This window comes from Rhinoderma darwinii, chromosome 4, assembly GCF_050947455.1.
Source record: "Rhinoderma darwinii isolate aRhiDar2 chromosome 4, aRhiDar2.hap1, whole genome shotgun sequence".
Taxonomy (NCBI): Eukaryota; Metazoa; Chordata; class Amphibia; order Anura; family Rhinodermatidae; genus Rhinoderma; species Rhinoderma darwinii.
The window spans coordinates 36,095,309-36,115,533 of record NC_134690.1 but is presented as its reverse complement, the minus strand read 5'-3'; the positions used below and the strand labels follow the sequence as shown (position 1 = coordinate 36,115,533).

Sequence of the window (20,225 nt, the reverse complement as noted above, 5' to 3'; positions counted from 1 at the left end):
ACCTGGCAAGGATCACACAAATGTGGATGCTCTATCCCATCAACCATGTGAAATCCCTAGTGGAGAGGTGGATGAAGAACAGGAGGAAATCGAGATTCCTCCACTGCGGGTGGCCCCTGTAGAGTCAAAGGCCAAGAGGATCACTAGAGTGGCTAAAGCAACTACCACGATGGCTGAAATTTATGACTAAACTGAATGGGCGACACGCCAACAACTAGACGAAGACATCAAGGTACTTCGAGGAAAAAGACCAACACCAGTCGAGAGGAGCCGACTGACATCGCGAGCACGAATCCTGGGCCGCCAATTAGAGTGGTTGGAGCTGCAAAATGGAGTCTTGTACCGCAGAGTGTGGGTTCCGCGAGAGTATCATGAACTATGGCAGCTGGTGTTGCCAAAGACAGATGTGAAGTCGGTATGCAGATGGATGCATGACAAGGGAGGCCACTTTGCAGCGGACAAAACGGTCCAATTGATCCATAATCACTTCTTTTCCCCAGGATTAGGGGAAGTAACCAGACACATATGCGAAGAATGAGCGAACTGTGTTGTGCACAAAACTACAGAACAGTGCGAAGAACCGATGGTCATCAAGACGGGAGAACCTTTGGAACTGCTGTCAGTCGACTTCCTGACCATACAGGAAGTCACGTCGGATCACAAATATGCCTTAGTGTGTGTCGACCACTTCTCCAAATTTGCTGTAGTAATTCCCACCCAGGATCAGACGGCATCAACAACAGCCACTGCATTATTGAAACACGTCCTACGCCCTTATGGGTGTCCAAGACGATTGTTATCCGACCAAGGGCCAAATTTCTAATCCGAACTCATCTGGGAGCTATGTAATCTACATATCAAGAAACCGAGGACGACGCCTTACCACCCGCAAGGTAACGGGGCCTGTGAGGGATTTAACCGCACGTTACTTGGTCTGCTGAGAACTCTTGGGGAGGAGAAACACGAACGATGACCAAAGTACGTAGACGACCTGGTGTGGGCTTACAATCAAACAGTACACCGCACGACATGATACGCCCCATATCAGCTGATGTTCGGCCGTCCTAGTCGGTTACTACTAGCGCTCCTGTGGGAGACCCCAGAATATCACATGGACAGGTCCCCCGCTGAGTGGTGTACAAGACCACCAGAGGCGTTTGAACATCGCAAAAGTCAGGGTGGAGAGAGTTGGATTAGGAGAGAAGTCTCCGAACTGAGCTAGACGACACGCAATCTTTCATCCGGGAGATCGAGTACTGGTCTCCGGAACCACCAAGCGACACGTGGGGGTAAGCTGGAACCCCCGATGGAAAAGGAAACCATATGTGGTGATCAAATGCATTGATCCTGAACTCCCGGTGTATGAGGTACAACTAGAAGGAGATCGGGGTCAGAATAGAAACCTACACCGGAACCTGTTGCGACCCTGCACCTTTCCAATGTCCGACGTGATCTCATTGCCAGTACCAGAAGATCAGAGGGACTCATTACGGACTAATGCAGAGGGGAACTGGTGGCTGGTGATCACCTCAAACAACCCCAATTCATCTTGGGAACCGCTGCCAACAGAAGCATTGGAGTTGACCGGGTCCTTGGAGTCATCAACACCCAAAGAGAACTGCGGATTACGTTTTCCTCAGGGATGTAGCCGCAACAGACAACAAGCTTATTTGCAGGACTATGAGGTTTAAGTGCAGAGGGCTGCACTTCAGAACGAAGGGGGAAGTGTAAGGCTGGGTTCACACGAGCACATTAACGTCCGTAATGGACGGACGTATTTCGGCCGGAAGTCCCGTCCCGAACTCAGTGCAGGGAGCCGGGCTCCTAGCATCATAGTTATGTACGATGCTAGCAGTCCCTGCCTCTCTGCAGGACAACTGTCCCGTACTGTAATCATGTTTTCAGTACGGGACAGTAGTTCCACGGAGAGGCAGGGACTCCTAGCGTCGTACATAACTACGATGCTAGGAGCCCGGCTCCCTGCACTGAGTTCGGTCCGGGACTTCCGGCCGAAATACGTCCGTCCATTACGGACGTTAATGTGCTCGTGTGAACCCAGCCTAAGGGTGGTGAGGGGAGCAGCGAGTGGCTGTGGTGGAGATGGTTGAGAGAGAGGAAGCGAGGGCGGACAGTTGGCGGCGGAGACCAGCGAGATACAAGTGTGGAGATACCGGAGGCAGCAACCAGCCACATATTGGAGCAGCGCCAGACTCAGCAAGCTGGACCAGATGAGGAGACAGACCAGAGGGGTACAGGTACTGGATTCCTTCCCACCCATTGGCACCTCCTGTCACCATAAGGACAGGGGATTGCAGATACCATGCTGTAGGCCTAAATTGCCCGTGCCTTCACCTATACACAGAACACGGAGTCGATTCTGAGCTACGGTCTCCAACTTTCCAGCCTGCCCGTTAGTATTGCACATGCCAGTGTCCCTGCGCTTATCTATGAGGAAGTATGTTGTCTGAAGTTAGAAGTTTTCCAAAGATTGTTTTGGACTGTTAACTATATCAAGTGTATGGAGTTTGGAGCAGACAGTAAATAAGCAGAGTGACATAAGTCAGTATCGGACTAGCACCAGGACTTTGAACAACTCATATCTGTCACCTGTGGCTGTTCGGTTGTGTCCTAGGCGTGCTGCTTAGCTTGGCCGCCGACTGAGGGCGGAAGAGGGTTGCCATGAAAGGTTGCGGATAGCTCCACAAGGACCCGTGACAGTGCCCGAAGGCCGGTCGAGCTACTGACCCCCACGATGCAACCCATGGCCGAGAGTGTAATTCTTACCTGAGGGTATGCTGACAATAGTGGATAGCTCCCAACGTGACTGTCAGAGGCATGCAGAAACCAAAGCTTGGTAATGTGGGGGTTAGGCGCGACATCTCTCAGGGGGATTCCAGCGGGCTCGACTTCCCCCAACCTTGGTGGTACTGTCTGCGCCGACCAGAATGAAAAGGACCTGTTCAATTGATTGTAGTAAATGGTTAAACCAGAAGCTGTATCATATCTGTTGTTCCGCACCGAGAGTCAAGCCACCTACACGCAATCTACAGGGGTTTGTGTGTGGCACAATCTACAGGGTTTCAACTAAAGGGCAGTTAAAACAGATGAACCATTATAAAAATAAATACTTTCTTTTGTTTACAAAACATAGACACTTGATGATAGGGATACAGTGGGATAGTGCCTGAATTGTATAAATTACAGAAATAACCTAAAAGTAGTGGTCTTTAAAAGCCGGGAGTGTGTTCTCATCTGCAATGCATTAAAACAGGTGTATTAAAACCAGTAAAACAAGCTCTGAATTGACAATTTTATATTTTTATATAAAAGATTAGTTAAACTTTCACTATTGTTGATAAGTTTAGCGTGAAGTAACTTTGTAATGAAAGTAGTTGTGTTGCTAGGTTACACTGAGAACGCTGAGACGCGTTTCCGTGGCTGGGACAACCAAGGAAAGTCAAGACATAAGGGGGAACATCAGCATTGAAACGCGTAGCCACATATTGAAATAAACGATTTTATTATATCTGGACTTTACCGTCATTTCTACAAATTTTGCCACGCAGCAGCGCCTCCAGACGATCCATTTTTTTCCCCTCCTTTCTCCGTTAATACTGTAGCGTGGCCTTGCCGGTCATGGTGCCCCCACCGCTAGCTACGCGACTGAATCTGGCTAAAGTTGAGGACAGGACAAGGCAAAGTCCAGATCTCAACCTTATTGGTCTTAAGAAAGCTTTGCATAAACTAAGGGTCCTTTTACATGGCCCGACGTGGGCCATGTAAACGAGCACCGATGAACGAGACAGCTCCTTGATTGGCGCTCGTTTGCTCCTTTCACAAGGAGATATGTATGGGGACGAATGCTTGTTACACAGGGCAAAGATCGGGAACCAGCGTTCTATGACCGCTCTTTTTCCCGATAATTGGCCAGTGTAAAAGGGCCTGAATACCCTCAAACAGCAATGAACTGAAGCAATGTTGTAAAGTAGAGTGGGAAAAAAAATCTCTTAAATGATGTGCGAGACTAAAAAATGTATACAGAAGACATTTCCTTCAAGTTATTGTTACTAAAAGTGGTTCTACACGTTACTGAATTATAGGGTTTGGAAAAAATAACGACATTGTATATGTGTGTGTGTGTATGTGTGCAGGCGCACAGGATGTGTTTCTTTCTTGCACTAGAAATATGCCCTGCAGGTCACGTTACACCTGTAGGTGGAGAAGGTCAGAAGCCGTTAGAATCGTTACAGTAGCCCTTCAAAAATAATTGTTCTTTGTGTGTCAATGATACAAAAGAATTTAACATCCCATTCACAGCAAGATCTCAAACTATCCCCAGGACAAACATGAACACAACTGACCAGTACGTGTCACCTCTTCCACCACCCAAGACGGTAATTTGACAAAAATAATGAGACCATTTACTGTACTGTTACTTTCTTCATGAAACCGGCTATTCACTATAATCTTCAATTCCGTTTCACTCTAAAGTCCTGTTTACTCAAAGATCTTCATAATAATCACATAGCACTAAACACAAAGCAAAATAAACCTGAATTTTCGGCTGTAACTATTCTGTCAGACCTCCTTAATATCCCTAATGCATTGACCATGATAAACAGTAGCCTGCAGGTGACACATACTGCTCCCCACTAAAGGGTCCTAAGATTAAGACTAGGGTTATAGGTAGACATGTGGGACCAAAATTCAACGTATGTAGTGAGTAAAACAACAGTAACAAAACTTAAAGGGGTTATGTGGGGACCAAAAATTATTAGCAGTGTACTCTCTGCAGTATGTGAGTACACTCACTAATATACATCATGGTCCCCCTTTACGCTGATTCTGAGATTTACATATATTTTTAAAGTGCTGCCTGGGGACCGGAAGCTTAGTTGCACAATCTTCTTTGATGACAATACGAATTCGTCATGTGACCGGCCCCGCTGTACTCCATGTAATCGATGTACTACTGCTACTGCTTATACATAGGCAAATCTCCTATGTGTCCTGCGTCCTCACAACATAATCACCTCTTCTCGTTTCTGCTGTCCTCTTATCTACCAGATGCCACTGCACCAGATGACATTCAGATGAAATTCAGATAAATTTTATCCGAACCCGCCAATGTCTGCAGGATTGGCTGACTATCCAATGTGTATAGGGGTCTCCAATATCTGCCGTCGTGGAAAGAAGTATTGGGCATGTTGGATTTCAACATGTCCAGTTTTTTGCTCCCGTGGGAAATAAGCCACTGCAAGAGAGATTTTGGTAGTGGATTATTCCCCTCTATCCATTGAAGAGTCTTATTTGATGACGATAGGACTCTTCGGCTCGCTGTACTCTATGTACTTGATGTACTACTGCTACTGCTTATACATAGAGTACAGTGGGGCCGGTCACATGACAAAGATGACATTCAGATGACATTCAGATGAATTTTATCTGAACCCGCCAAAGTCTGCAGATTTGGCTGACTACCCGATGTGTATGGGGGTCTCCAACATCTGCTGTCGTGGAACGAAGGATTGGGCATGATGGAGATCAACATGTCCAATTTTTTGTTCCAGTGGGAAATAAGCCGCTGCAAGAGGGATTTTGGCAGCGGATTATTCCCCTCTCACCATTGAAGATAGGGAAAGCCAAGCTGAACAAGTAAGCTTATGGTTGAGTCGGGAAACCAGTGATTTAAAGTATGTATGCCCAACTTTACGGTTTCAGTGACTAATACTGCTCTACTATGAGAATTACAGCAATCACAAAATGACTTGCTTCTGAAATACAAGAACTAAAAACGATAAAGAAAAACGTTAAAAAAACACACAAAACAAAGCGGGCAAAACTCCATATATTGTAGTATCAAAGCCAGGTCCAAAATAAGACACGTGACCAGAGACCAGCACTAATGTAAAACATAGATAAACACTAGTCCAACCCAGCAAGAAAATCAATTATGGTAAAGAATACAATGCAACAAATGCTACATAAATATACATATATAAAGTGCCATGTGCAATATACAATACCAACTGTGGCTACTTATGATCTCAAGATGGGAAAGCCTGGACAAGGTAAACCAGCTGAATGGGCACTAAGTGTAAAGCTGGCCTCAATCCCTTCCCCACGCGTATAGCCGGAGGGACCCGGCTTTCTCAGGGGTCTGTTAAAAACAGTGGCTGAATCAAGAATTTTTATATAGATAGCTGCGTGTGTAGTCAATATATACGCTGCAATAATTGATAGCTATGTACCATTATGGCGCCATGGGTAAGTCAACATGTGTCCCAAGTACCAGCGTCTGCAGTCCTATATTGCGTCTGTCTATGCACACGTGTGCCACAAGTGCATCGGCATCCACTGATTGGGTCTAGAATAGATGCGACCAGTGGATTGCTCATGCGGGGCTGGACATGTGTTATATCTAAATTCCTGGACTCCCGTGATCTGCATTAAAATCGAGCTTGAGGAACGCTATTGAGCCAAAACATTGCGCGACCGGATTCAAGATTTTGCATCAAGGCGTGAGTAATGTCTATTACTTTGTTGGTGGATATATCTGTTTTTTGTCTAAAAAATATATGTACATATACTTTGGAGACAAGATGTTTCAAACTATTTAAGGAAATGTTGGGTATATTTCCATGTATTTTTTTTTGTGTTCAAGAAGGCAACCATTATACTATCATACATAATTACTGTTTTATTGTCACTTTGCCTTCCAAAAATTTGAATAAAAAGTGATTAAAAATTTGCATGTATCGAAAAACTATATCAATAAAAACAATAGCTCGTCTCGAAAAAAACAAGCACTCATACAGATCCCTCGACGAAAAAATTAGAAAGTTAGGCTTCTGAAAACATGGTGACAGAAAAAAGGCATAATTTTTTACAAAAGTAATTTTATTGTGCAAAAAGTTATAAAAAAGCGCTATGTCAACATGTCATTTATAACGCACGGTGAATGCTGCATAAAAGGAAACCTATAAAACGATGCCAGAATTGCTGTTTCTTGGTCTCCTTGCCTCCCAAATAATAGGACAAAATGTGATCAAAAAGTCGCATGTACCCCAAAATGGTAATAATAAAAACTACAGCTCATCCTACAAAAAAACAGCCCTCATACCATTACGTCTATATAAAAAAAATAATGTTATGGCTCCAATAAGTCAGGAAAGAAGAAATATGCAGGTGTGCAGGCCCGGGGGGAACATTTCTTCTGTTTCAAGAGGCGATTATTAAGACCCTAATATTATGGAACCAGGAAAGGGAGGGCCCAAACATATCTGCTTGAAGCGAGGGTGCCTGTATTATACCAGGACAACACTTCCCCAGCAAAATTCCCCAAACTGCAAATGTGCAGAGTGTGGACCAAATAGGGGATAAGAAAGGACATTTATCAGTGCGACACCGGCCTGTGCAGAAAGGATTGCTCCACAGCGTAACACACATCTATGGATTATTTTATTGGTTTTTTTACCCCATTATTCTACCACCTGACTATGCCCCTGATGTACTCTGCCCAGCTTACATGTGCCCCCTACATTATAAACTGAAATGTCAGTAAAACTCCAAATAAAACTACTACCAAGCAAAATCCACGCTCCAAAAGCAAAATGGCGCTCCCTCTATTCTGAGTCCTACAGTGTGCCCAAACAGCAGTTTACATCCACATATATGGCATCACCATATCCGGAGAACCGTTTTAACAATTTTTGTAGTGAGTGTCTCCAGTGGCACAACAAGTTTGCCACTGAAATATCACATCTGGGGAAAAATTGCAATTTTTACTTTGCACCATCCTCAGGGCAATAATTTATGGAAAAGACCTGTGGGGTGAAAATGCTCACTACACCCCTTAATAAATGCTTTTAGGGGTGTAGTTTCCAAAATTGAGTCACTTTTCAGGGGTTTATTTTCTTATTTCACATCAGTCCTGCAGATGTGAACCAATACTTTGTAAATCGCCAAATTAGGCCTCAATTTCGCATGGTACTCTTTCACTCCTGAACCCTGTTGATCGTCCAGGTAAAAGATTAGGGCCACATGTAGGGTGTTTCTAGAACCAGGAAACTCTGCATATTAATTAGAGAGCTGCGTTTTCATGGTGACACATGCTGGACACAACATATTGGACACTGAAATGGCAAATCCATGGTAAAATTGCCATTTTCACTCTGCAACATCGAGTGCACACTAATTTCTGGAAAACACCTGTGGGGTTAACATGCTCAGTCCACTACCAGGTGAATACCTTGAGGGGTGTAGTTTCCAAAATGAGGTAACTATTGGGGGATTTCCACTGTTTTGGTCCCACAGGAGCTTTGCAAATGCGACACAGCACCCAAAAACGATTCTAGCAAATGGTGCTCCTTCCCTTCTGAGCCCTGCCGTGTGCTGAAACCGCAGTTTATGACCAAATATAGGGTATTTACGAATTCTGGAGAAGTTTCTTTCCAAATGTCGGGGTTATTTTTCTCCTTTATTTGTGGAGAAAATAAAAATATTTTGAGCTAAAGCTACATCTTATTGATAAAAAATTCATTTTTATTTTCACTGTCCAATTCTAATAAAATCTATGAAACGCCTGTGGGGCCAAAATGCTCACTACACCCCTAGATGAATTCCTCAAGGGGTGTAGTTTCCCAAGTGGAGTCACTTTTGGGGAGTTTCCACTGTACTGGTATCTTATGGGCTTTGCAAAAGCGACATGGTACCGAGAAACCAATCCTGCACTCTTATCTTTCTGAGCCCTGCGATGTGCCCAAACAGCAATTTATTACCAAATATGGGGAATTTCCGTACTCTGGAGAAGTTGCTTTACAAATGTTGGAGGGTTTTTTCTCCTTTATTCCTTATGGAAATATTTTTTTATAGCTACAGTACAACAACATCGTATTGGAAAAAAATAAAACTTTTCATTTTCACGTCCAAATTCTAATAAAATCTATGAAACACCTGTGGGGTCAAAATGCTCACTACACCCCTAGATGAATTCCTTGTGGCATCTAGTTGCCAAAATAGGGTATTTTTGGGGGTGTTTCCTTTGTTTTGGCTCCACAAGACCCATTCTAACCTGACATAGTGCCTAAAATTTAATCCAAGGCTATATTCACACGCTTACTAAAAAACGTCTCAAAATACAGAGCTGTTTTCAAGGGACAAAGCAGTATTTTTAGCACCTCACGTTTTTTGCTGCATTTTTTAGGCCGTTTTTGGAGCTGTTTGTCTATGTCAATGACCGTTTTCCCATTTAAATCAATGGGCAGATGTTTGAAGGCATTCTTCTTCCGATTTTCCAGCCGTTTTTCGGGACGTTTACGGCCCGAAAAAATGGTTAAATGGTTAAAATAGCCCGTTTGAACATACCCCAATAAAAAGAATGCCCCAAAATCCACTAGGTACTCCTTTGCTTCTGAGGCCTGTGTTTCGGTCCATTAGGACACTAGGACATGTGAGTTATTTATAAAAACTGCAGAATCTGGGCAATTAATATTAATTCGTGTTTCTCTGATAAAACCTTCTGTGTTACAGAAAAAATTGATTAAAATGGAATTTCTGCAAAATAAATGAAATTTGTAAATTTGACCTCCACTTTGCTTTAATTCGTAAAAAGTCTAAAGGGTTAAGAAACTTTCTAAATGCTGTTTTGAATAATTTGAGGGGAGCAGTTTTAAAATGGGGTGATTTATGGGGGGCTTTCTAATATATAGTCCCCTCAAAGCCACTTCAGAACTGAACTAGTCCCTAGAAAAATAGGCTTTTGACATTTTCTAAAAAATGTGGGAAATTTCTGTTAAACTTATAAGCCTTGTAACGTCCTAGGAAAATAAAAGGATGTTAAAAAAACGATGCAAACATAAAGTAGACGTATTAAAAATGTTAAGTAGTAACTATTATGTGTGGTATTACTGCATGTCTTACAAGCAGATACATTGAAATTTCGAAAAGTGCTAATATTTGCACATTTTCTCTTAATATTGGTGTTTTTCCACAAGTTCCAAAGTTATTACCACATAAAGTGAAACATGTCAGATTTGAAAAATGAGGCTCTGTCAGGAAGGTCAAAAGTGGCTGCAGCGGGAAGGGGTTAATAATAAATTTTGTGTTACATCTCACAAAACAGAAAATTTTTCAATTGTAATTTTTTTTTTTCAACGTTCCCATGTGCAGATATTTATGTTACATACATGGTTTGGTGCCCCCTGGTGTTCTTTTGATTTCTTCTCTCCACCTAATGTGTGGACTCAGTAGCACTGCCTGGATCTTCTTGTACACAGGTCACGGATTAATTCCTGCATTTGTGCAGGCCAGTTCATTAGAATCGGCGTGCTGGATTTATTTTTATGTCAAGATTGGAGCAACATTTTTTGGTTAAGAATTAATTTAATCCTAACAAGATATCTGTGAATATACGGTACCAATTATCCGGATAATGATATTATTCTTCATTGTGTGTATGTAAATCCAGCCTATATGTGGGTGGACCCTTCTCTTACAAGGAGAGAGAAAACCAAAAAAGAAGGATTGACACTGGGAAACTGAGAAGTAGTAAATGTACAAAAACTTTATTAACAATGATAACACAATATAAAAAGAATCCAAAAAGACCACAGTAAAAACAGGGATCATTGGCTGGTGAATGGAGTCAGACCATGCAACTATGTGAGAGGCAGGTAAATAAAGTGCATGTGCGTCCTTTAAATGATGTATGTAACTATCCGTTAGATAGTAGTCTGTACAGAAGGTAATTCAATAATATGCATCAATAGATATGAAGTGTTTCAGACTATATAACTGTATTCAGATAGTATGGTCGTTATAAGACAACGGATATAACAGCACAAGTACCAATTGACATAATGACATAAGAATCTTACAAGGAGAGGTAGATAGACCTGTATTTAGTACTTTTCTCATTCTCCCAATATAAACATGTCTCTATTTTCTCATAGAAAACAAAAGATGCTGGAAAAAGTAAGTTAAGATTATTCTATCTATCCATCTAACCTTATTTCCATTTTTCTTCTCCCAATTAACTCTGCTAATTTTCCTTCTTTCCCTCATGCTTTTTGTTATGGTTTCCATAGTCAGTAATAAAACAGTTACTAGTAATTCAGTTCACCTATCCAATTGCCACTTTAAAGTTGCTCCATCCTCACTTGTACTAACTCTGCCAATACAAATGTATAAAAATGACAAAAATCTTAAGCTTTCTCTGCTTCTTCCTGACTCTAAAAACACATAGAAGAGTACTCACTGTATTATCAAATGGAAAACATACTTTATTTTGTCAGTATTCAACATGTTCAATAGAGGCTAGTCTGCTTTTGGGACAGATTTTTTTGTTTCTACAGATGGTTATTATGTATCACGAAAATTGTTGCCTATGTGAATTATAATGATCTTGCATGGTAGATGTTATCCGTACAGTGAGAGAACAATTGCATCTTGAGCATTGTTTTTGCTGAAATTGTGAGGCTAGGATGGGAAATATCATTATTGTGCTGGTGGTTCTTATTTCTAATCCAACATTGATGCCCCTATTTGCATTGTTCAAATTATGTTCTTGCAGAGGCGTTACTTGAATCTCCTGAAATTTAAGTAAACAAAATTCTCCCCAAAAATCGTCATAAGTGAACTCTAGTGAACGCAGTGTTTTGCTAAAGGTAAAAATGTTCTAACATTTGTGCTGCTACTTTGGTATTACATTTTAATTTCTTTCTTTTTTTTAGCAATTGCCCCTTATCCTTACGCTGACAGCAGAGCAATGTTTGAAATAATTAAGGAAGCAAACAAAGGTGAGATTTGTGTAATATTTGCTAATGAAATTACTGCATTGTATTGATAAACAAAACTTTTTGGGGCAATTTTTGGGTGTTTTTTCATCATTGTGAAAATCTGTCAATATAGATCTAACTATTTGTCCTTTCTCATCGCAGACATCGCTGTCTTCCTTGTGGGTGGTGACATTGACGTTAAACACTCACGTAGTGCCAAAGTATGTCCTGGGTGCCAATGGAAAAAATCAGCAAATGGAATGGTAATAGTTCCGTTTGTCGTGTCCCCTGATTATTGTAAGTTATCCCTATTATAGATCTGACCTGAGATACTTGTGTCTAGAGATGAAGTTTGTCAATATTTTAAACCTAAAAACATAACTCTGTTCTTCTGTTTCCAGCTAGTTTCGAAATATCAATGTTCGATACGCTCATGAAGGAATTTGAGATTATGACCTGTGTACAGTTTGTCAATAGAAGCAATGAACAAGACTATATCAGTATAGAGACTGGAGGAGGGTATGGAAATCTATCATTTAAGCTTAACTATAACAGTGTCCACAAAAATGAATCCATGAAGAATGAAAATCAGAGGAGTTGTCTCATCACAAATAACCTCTTTAATATTATAGCCATGAGTCCAGCTACCGAGGCACCCAACAGCGCTCTTGGCTTTTTTTGTAACTCCCAGCGCGCAGCCAACTCTCCATTCACTTCTATGGGGAGTGTGGTCGTCCTGAACTGGGGTCATGGATTCACAGATCTCTCGATGGGTGAGGGCCCCAGAGTTGGGACCCTTACCTCTCAAGCATTTATGTTGGGAATACCCCTTAAATGATAGTATAAGTACTCTATTAGTTTTGCAAATGTCAAAAAAAATTTGATTTTCCATTCTTCACTATTTTCAAGCTTTTTGCAGTCAGTGAATAGCAAAATTCTTCTTTCTCGCAGCTGGGAATTTGCTACAGTGGTATGTAATCTAAGCTATCCTCTGTAAGCCTAACAGTCAAGGCTACCTACACTGATACATTGGAGCAAGGTAGATCAGAGAGTATTGTCTACACTGGATATAAGTGTAGTAAACTCCCAGTATGAAAAGGTTCTGGTCTTTACAGGTTTTTAATCTCTAAATGTATGTTTTCATTCACTGACAGCAAAATAAGAGCTTGGAAATGGTGAGGAAATAAAATGCCATGTATGTTCAAAAAGTTGTAGAACTTTTTATTATAAATGGATTTTATGGGAATATACATTGATAGCCTATCCTTAATATAGGCAACCATTGAGTGATCAGTGGGGATTTGACCCAGGGACCCCCCCCCCCCCCCACTGATCATGTGCATGGATGTGCTGCTGTGCCTGTAGAGATGCAGCATCTTCTTCTGCTGATTATTGGGGTTTCCAGGGTATGGACCTCCACTCATCACACATTGATATCCTGACCTAAGGATAGGCTATCAATGTAATCTTCCAGAAATCTCTTTAAGCTTTATGTACAAAAAAAACAGAAACCCCCTTTAATGTGGACTGTTCATGTACTAATATGGTACTTGATGCTGTTATGTTTTTCAGGTGTTGGTCGTATGTTGGGAAGGTTGGAGGTAGACAGATATTGAGCCTTGATATGCCTTCCTGTATAAAATACACTCTGGTACCACATGAATTCATGCACGCGCTGGGCTTCTTCTATGAGCATACCAGGCCTGACCGGAACCAGTATATCGATGTCTTATTGCAAAATATTTCCCCAAGTGAGCACCTATATTTACATAGCCTTGACATTAGCCCCCTCAATAAAACATAAAACAATGTTGACTTGAAGGATCACGAGACTGATATCTCATTATTTTTTCTTAAATAGGGGATTACAGCAATTTTATCTTGGATGGAGGAAATACTTTTCAGCTACCATATGGCTACAAATCAATCTTGCAATTTAACTCGTAAGTATATGACAAAGTTGAAAGTACACGTACATTACTGTAGAGTACCCCATTCTGGATGTATCATGTAAGCTATATTCACACAAAATAACAAGATTATCATGATCTGTTAACCCCTTCGCACTTTGCCACTTTTGACCTTCCTGACAGAGCCTCATTTTTCAAATCTGACATGTTTCACTTTATGTGGTAATAACTTCGGAATGCTTTTACCTATCGAAGTAATTCGGAGATTGTTTTCTTGTGACACATTGGACTTTACATTAATGGAAAAATTTGCTCTTGAAGTAGGCCGTGAAAATTAAAATCTAAATTTTTTCACAGAAAATATAGGTTTAGCTAATTTTTTATCATTTCCACAAGGACTAAATGAGAAAAAGCACTGCAACATTTGTAAAGCAATTTGTCCTGAGTAAAACAATACCCCACATGTGGTCATAAATGGCTGTTTGTACACACGGCAGGACTTAGAAGGGAAAGAGCGCCATTTGGCTCTTGGAGCTCATATTTAGCAGGAATTTTTTGGGGAGGCCAAGTCGCATTTGCACTGCTACTGAGGGGACAAAACAGTGAAAACCCCCTACAAGTGACCCCATTTTGGAAACTACGCCCCTTAAGGAAATTATCTAGGGGTATAGTGAGCATTTTTACCCAACAGGTTTTTTGCAGAAATTATTGGAAGCAGGCCATGAAAATCTAAATTTTTTCAAAGAAAATGTAGGTTTAGCTATTTTTTTTCTCAAGGATTAAAGGAGAAAAAGCACCACAACATATGTAAAGCAATTTCTCCTGAGTAAAACAGTACCCCACATGTGGTCATAAACCACACAGCACGGCTTAGAACGGAAGGAGCGCCATTTGAAGCTCAAATTTAGCAGGAATGGTTTGCGGAGGCCATGTTGTATTTGCAAAGCCCCAGAGGGACCAAAACCATGTTGCAAAGCCCCTGAGGGACCAAAATCATGAAAATGCCCAAAAAGTGACTCCATTTAGGAAACTACACCCCTTGAGGAATTCATCTAGGGGTGTAGTGAGCATTTGACCCCATAGTTGTTTCATAGGTTTTATTAGAATTTGGACGTGAAAATGAAAAGTTTTATTTTTTCCAATAAGATGTTGTCGTACTGCAGCTATAAAAAAATTATTTCCATAAGGAATAAAGGAGAAAAAGCCCTCCAACATTTGTAAAGAAACTTCTCCAGAGTACGGGCAGTGAAAAAAAAAAAAAAAATCCTTTTTCTTCAATAAGACATAGCTTTAGCTCAAAATTTTTCATTTTCTCCACAAATAAAGGAACAAATAAAGGAATAATAAAGGAATAAAGGAACCCTAACCCCAACATTTGTAAATCAACTTCTCCCTCGTACGGCAATACCCCATTTGTGGTCATAAACTGCTGTTTGGACACACGACAGGGATCAGAAGGGAAGGAGCGCCATTTGGCTTTTGGAGTGCAGATTTTGCTGGATCGGTTTATGGTCGCTATGTCGCATTTGCAAAGCCCCTGTGGGAACAAAGCAGTGGAAACACCCCAGAATTGACCCCATTTTGGAAACTACACTCTCAAGGTATTCATCTAGGGGTGTACTGAGCATGTTAACCAGACAGGTGTTTTGCAGAAATTAGTGTGCACTCGAGGTTGCAGAGTGAAAATGGGATTTTTTTGCATAGATGTACCAATATGTGGTGCCCAGTTTGTGCCACCATAACAAGACAGCTCTCTAATTATTATGCTGTGTTTCCCGGTTTTAGAACCACCCTACATGGGGCAATAATCTTTTGCATGGATATTCGACCAGGCTCAGGAGTGAAAGAGTACCATGCGATGTTGAGGCCTCGTTTGGCGACATACACAGTATTGGTTCACAATTGCAGAGGCTCTGATGTGAAATAATAAAAGAAACCCCTGAGAAGTGACCCCATTTTGGAAACTAAACCCTTCAAGGCATTTATTAAGGGGTGCAGTGAGCATTTTCACCCTAGAGGTCTTTTCCATAAATGATTGTGATGTGGATGGTGCAAAGTAAAAATTTTAATTTTTCCCTAGATATGCCATTTCAGTGGCAAATATGCCATGCATAACTTGTGCCACTGGAGACACACACCACAAAAATTGTTAAAAGTGTGCTCCCGTGTATGGCGATGCCATATATGTGGAAGTAAACAGGTGTTTGGGCACACTGTAGGGTTCAGAAGAGAGGTAGCGCCTTTTGGCTTTTGGAGCATTGATTTTGCTTTGTAGTAGTTTTGTTTGGAGTTTTACTGGTATTTTAGTTTATAATGTGGGGGCATATGTAAGCTGGGCAGAGTACATCAGGGGCATAGTCAGGTGGTATAATAATGTTTTAAAAAACAAAATAATCCATAAATTGTTGTTAAGCTGTGAAGCAATCCTCTCTGCACAGGCCGGTGTCGCGCTGATAAATGTCCTTTCTTATCCTCTTTTGGTCCACACTCCGCACCTTTACAGTTTGGGGAATTTTGGTGGGAACTGTCGTCCTGCTATAATACGGGCACCCTCGCTTCCAGCAGAAATGTTTGGGCCCTCCCCTTCCTGGTTCCCTAATTTTGGGGCTTTGATAAATTGCCTTTTGAAAGAGAAGAAACGTTCCTCTCGGGCCGGCACAACTGCATATTTTGCTTTCCTGACATATTAGAGCCTTAACGAATTTATTTTTTCATAGACATAGTGGTATGGGGGCTGTTTTTTTGCAAGACGAGCTGTAATTATTATTGGTACCATTTTGGGGTACATGCAACTTTTTATCCTATTTTTTGGGAGGCAAGGTGACCAAAAAACAGCAATTCTGGCATTTTTTTTTTTTATACAACGTTGACCACGTGTCATAAATTACATGTTAACTTAATCTGCGGGTCAGTACGATTACGGCGATACCAAATTTATAGCACTTTTTTAAGTTTTATAACTTTTTGCACAATAAGATTACTTTTGTAAAAATAAGGTATTTTTTCTGTCGCCTTGTTCTGAGAACAATAACTTTTACATTTTTTAGTCGACGGAGCTGTATGAGGGCTTGTTTTTTTTGCAGGACAAGCTGTAGCTAGTATTCGTACTATTTTTGGATACATGCGACTTTTTGATCCCTTTTTATTCCAATTTTTGTAAGGCAAAGTGACCAAAAAACCGAAATTCTGTCATTAAGGTTTTTTAAGTTTTTTTTTACGCCATTCACCGCGTGGAATGAATAACATAATATTTTTATAGTTCAGGACATTACGGACGCGGCGATACCAAATATGTATGGTTTGTTTATTTTTTACAGTAATAAAGGACTTGATAAGAGAAAAAGGGCGATAGTGTTTTATTTTATTACTTGAAACTTTTATTTTACTTTTAACAACTTTTATTTTTACACTTTTTTAAACATTTCTTTAGTCCAACTATGGGACTTGAAGGTCAAACTGTCAGATTATTTTTCTAATACATTGCACTATCTACGTAGTGCAATGTATTAGATCTGTCAGTCATTCACTGACAGCAAGCCGATTAGGCTTCGCCCCCGGGCAGGGCCTAATAGGCTTCCATAATGGCAAAGTAGGATGCCATAGTTGCAGTCGGCAGTCCTGCGATTGCAGTGCAGAGCTGCCGATCTGCTGCCAACCACTAAGATGCAGCGATCGCTTTCGATACTGGGAGGCCAGTGTTAGGCCTCCGGTTGCCTTTGCAGACACCGGCATCCCGGCAATTTCATTGCTGGGGTGCAGATGAGCTGAAAACACCTTGAATGCAGCGATCGCATTTGACTGCTGCATTTAAGGGGTTAATAGCGGGGATCGGAGCAAACTTCGGACCTCACCATTTCCCCAGGGTGTCAGCTATAACATGCAGCCGACACCGAGGTATGGGGGCACCAACTCAGCTTCTGGGCCGGTGTTCACTATTTGTCCTATGGATACGGCAAAATGCGGGAAGCAGTAGCTTTCCATGAAGTATCCATACAACAAATGTCGAGAAGGGATTAAGGTAACTAACCAGGAACATAAGAATCCGATCCATTTTTAAAAATATTTTTTTTTACAAAATGATCAGTTGTGATCAGCGAGAGAACCCAGAAGCAAGTGTTCAGTTCCCCTGCAGCGCCACCACAGAGGAAATTAAGCATTACGCAGTGTCCCTTTAAATCGATAGGCTATCTGTGTAATGCATGATCATGCTGGGTGCTCCAGAGCAAGAGATGCTTTTTGTAACCACGTTTTGTAAGGCACTAGAAGGGGAACTACCCCCACTCCATCATTGTACATGAAAAAATGAAAACCCATGAAGTCTAATCTAATTTTAAATATAACCTACATGCGCTTCTTTAGGCATATGATTAACAATACCCACCTCTCATAGGAATTACTACAGCACAGGAAAGCCATCAATGGTCGTTAAATCTGACCCTACCATAACTCTTGGACAGAATGTAGGACTGGATGATTCGGATGTGAAGAAGGTCAACGCGCTCTATAATTGCAGTAAGTACTTATATTTCACCCTGATGTTATAATAGTGATGACGATACGACTCTGCATCATGTGACCGGCCCTGCTGTACTTTACGTACTCACTGTACTACTTGTACATAGAGTACAACGGGGCAGGTCATATAATGAAGAGTCGTATCATCATCAAAAAAGACTGTGCAACTAGACTTCCGGTCCGCCGGCAGCGGTATAAAAATCTATGAAAATCTCAGAATGAGCACGACGGGGAACCGGAATGTATATTAGCGAGTATACCTACATATTGAAATGAGTACACTGTAAATAATTTTTGGTCCACACATAACCCCTTTAACCCCTTAAGGACAAGGCCAATTTTGGCCTTGAGTAAAGAACTATTTTTTTTATATTTCCCTCTTTGCATCCCGACGCACATAACTTTTTTTACGACGTAGTTGTATGAGACTTTGTCTCTTGCGGGACGAGTTGTACTTTATGTAGGTACCATTTTTTGGTACAAATATATTATCGTTTAATTTATATACATTTTTATTTTGGTGAAAATGCTGAAAAAAAGCAGTTCCGCTGCAGTTTTATTATTTAATTTTTTTTACACCCAACACCGATCATCATAAATAATGTTATACATTTGTTGTACAGGTTGTTATGGTCGTGGCGATACCAAATATGTCTATATTATTTCATGTTTTGGGACTTACTGTATATTTCAAAAAGTTTATTTATTCTAAAAAATTTGTATTTCTGTGTATTTTTTTGACAATTTTTTTTTTATTTAACATTAATTTTTTTTACATTTTTGTACTTTTTTTTTATTTAATCCCATAGACGGATTTTTCATTTTGATTTTTTAACTGTAATGCACTGGCATATATTAATGTGCCAGTACATTAGCCTGTGTACTGATTGTACACAGGCAGTTGTTAGGCCATATCTCAGCAGAGGCGTTGCTAGGTTCTCCTGCACCCGGGGCAAAGATTCAGATTGGCGCCCCCCCCCCCCCAATTTATTTCCCGACATCTCCTTCCCCCTCGCCATGTTTTCTTTCTTTACCAATCAATGAGGTGTAATTTTTTTTTCACAATTTTTTTAATGTAACTCTAGTATAAAAGCATTTCTACATTTTACAAGCGATGTAGTTCTATAATGTAATTAACATAAAAATAAATGAAGAAAATAAATTAAAGAGGCCACACACAGCCCCCTGTAGATAGCGCCACACAGCCCCCTGTAGATAGTGCCACACACAGCCCGCTGCCCCTTTGTAAATAGCGCCACACTCCCCACCCTTGTAAATAGTGCCACATTCCCCCCTTTTAAATAGCGCCACACTCCCCCCTTATAAATAGCGCCACACTCCCCCCCTTGTACTTAGCGCCACACTGTGAACAGACCGGTCAGCGGTAGCCTACCGCAACCACTCTCCGCTCTGCCTCATGTGACTTACCGGAGAAGCCGAGGAGGTCATTCGGTGCAGGCAGCGGCGGAGTTCCTTCTGACTAGGGTTGGTGACAGCCAGGGCCAACCTTAGCTTGGATGGCGCCCTGTGCGGGACTCTCTATTGCCGCCCCCTACACAAACCAAAAATTAACCACATATATGTGCAACAGCCCGATGGGGATGAGGGAAAGTGCGGAGACCAATGTTGGGAGTTGTAGTACTCATGGTGGCTGTAGTCCTCTCACACTCCTGCGGAGCTGGCACAGTGAAGGAGGGGGATCTGCATATGTATGGGTGGTAGTTGTTGATTCCCCCTGGGGCACACCCTGTGGTGCTGTCTCCTGGTGGATGGGATATGGGGTGCCCTTGTTGTTAGTGGGTGCAGTGCAGATTAACACGCAGGAGACGGTGATGTAACTTGGTATAATAATAACTCACAGTTTCTCTACTGGAAGATTGCAGGCTGCAGCTTGGTTCCACATAGAAGTTATTATCCAGCTAGGGCAGGCGGGATGAGTCAGGCTGGGACAGTTTCCTATCTGCAAGCAGCAAAATGAACTTTCTTCTCTCTTGCTTTCCTTCTCTTTAAGCAGGTTTGTTTC

The 20,225-nt window shown here is 41.3% G+C and overlaps 1 protein-coding gene across 1 annotated transcript; it reads left to right on the top strand.

The window, feature by feature from the left end:
• The first annotated feature begins 4,346 nt into the window (after positions 1–4,346).
• LOC142760398 (hatching enzyme 1.2-like) lies at positions 4,347–18,231 on the top strand. Its single transcript, XM_075863584.1, has 9 exons — positions 4,347–4,394; positions 4,492–4,632; positions 10,953–10,974; positions 11,733–11,798; positions 11,940–12,074; positions 12,179–12,296; positions 13,350–13,528; positions 13,639–13,720; positions 18,078–18,231. Exons 1-9 carry the CDS (start codon positions 4,347–4,349, stop codon positions 18,229–18,231), a joined length of 945 nt encoding a protein of 314 aa, XP_075719699.1.
• The last annotated feature ends 1,994 nt before the right edge of the window (positions 18,232–20,225 follow it).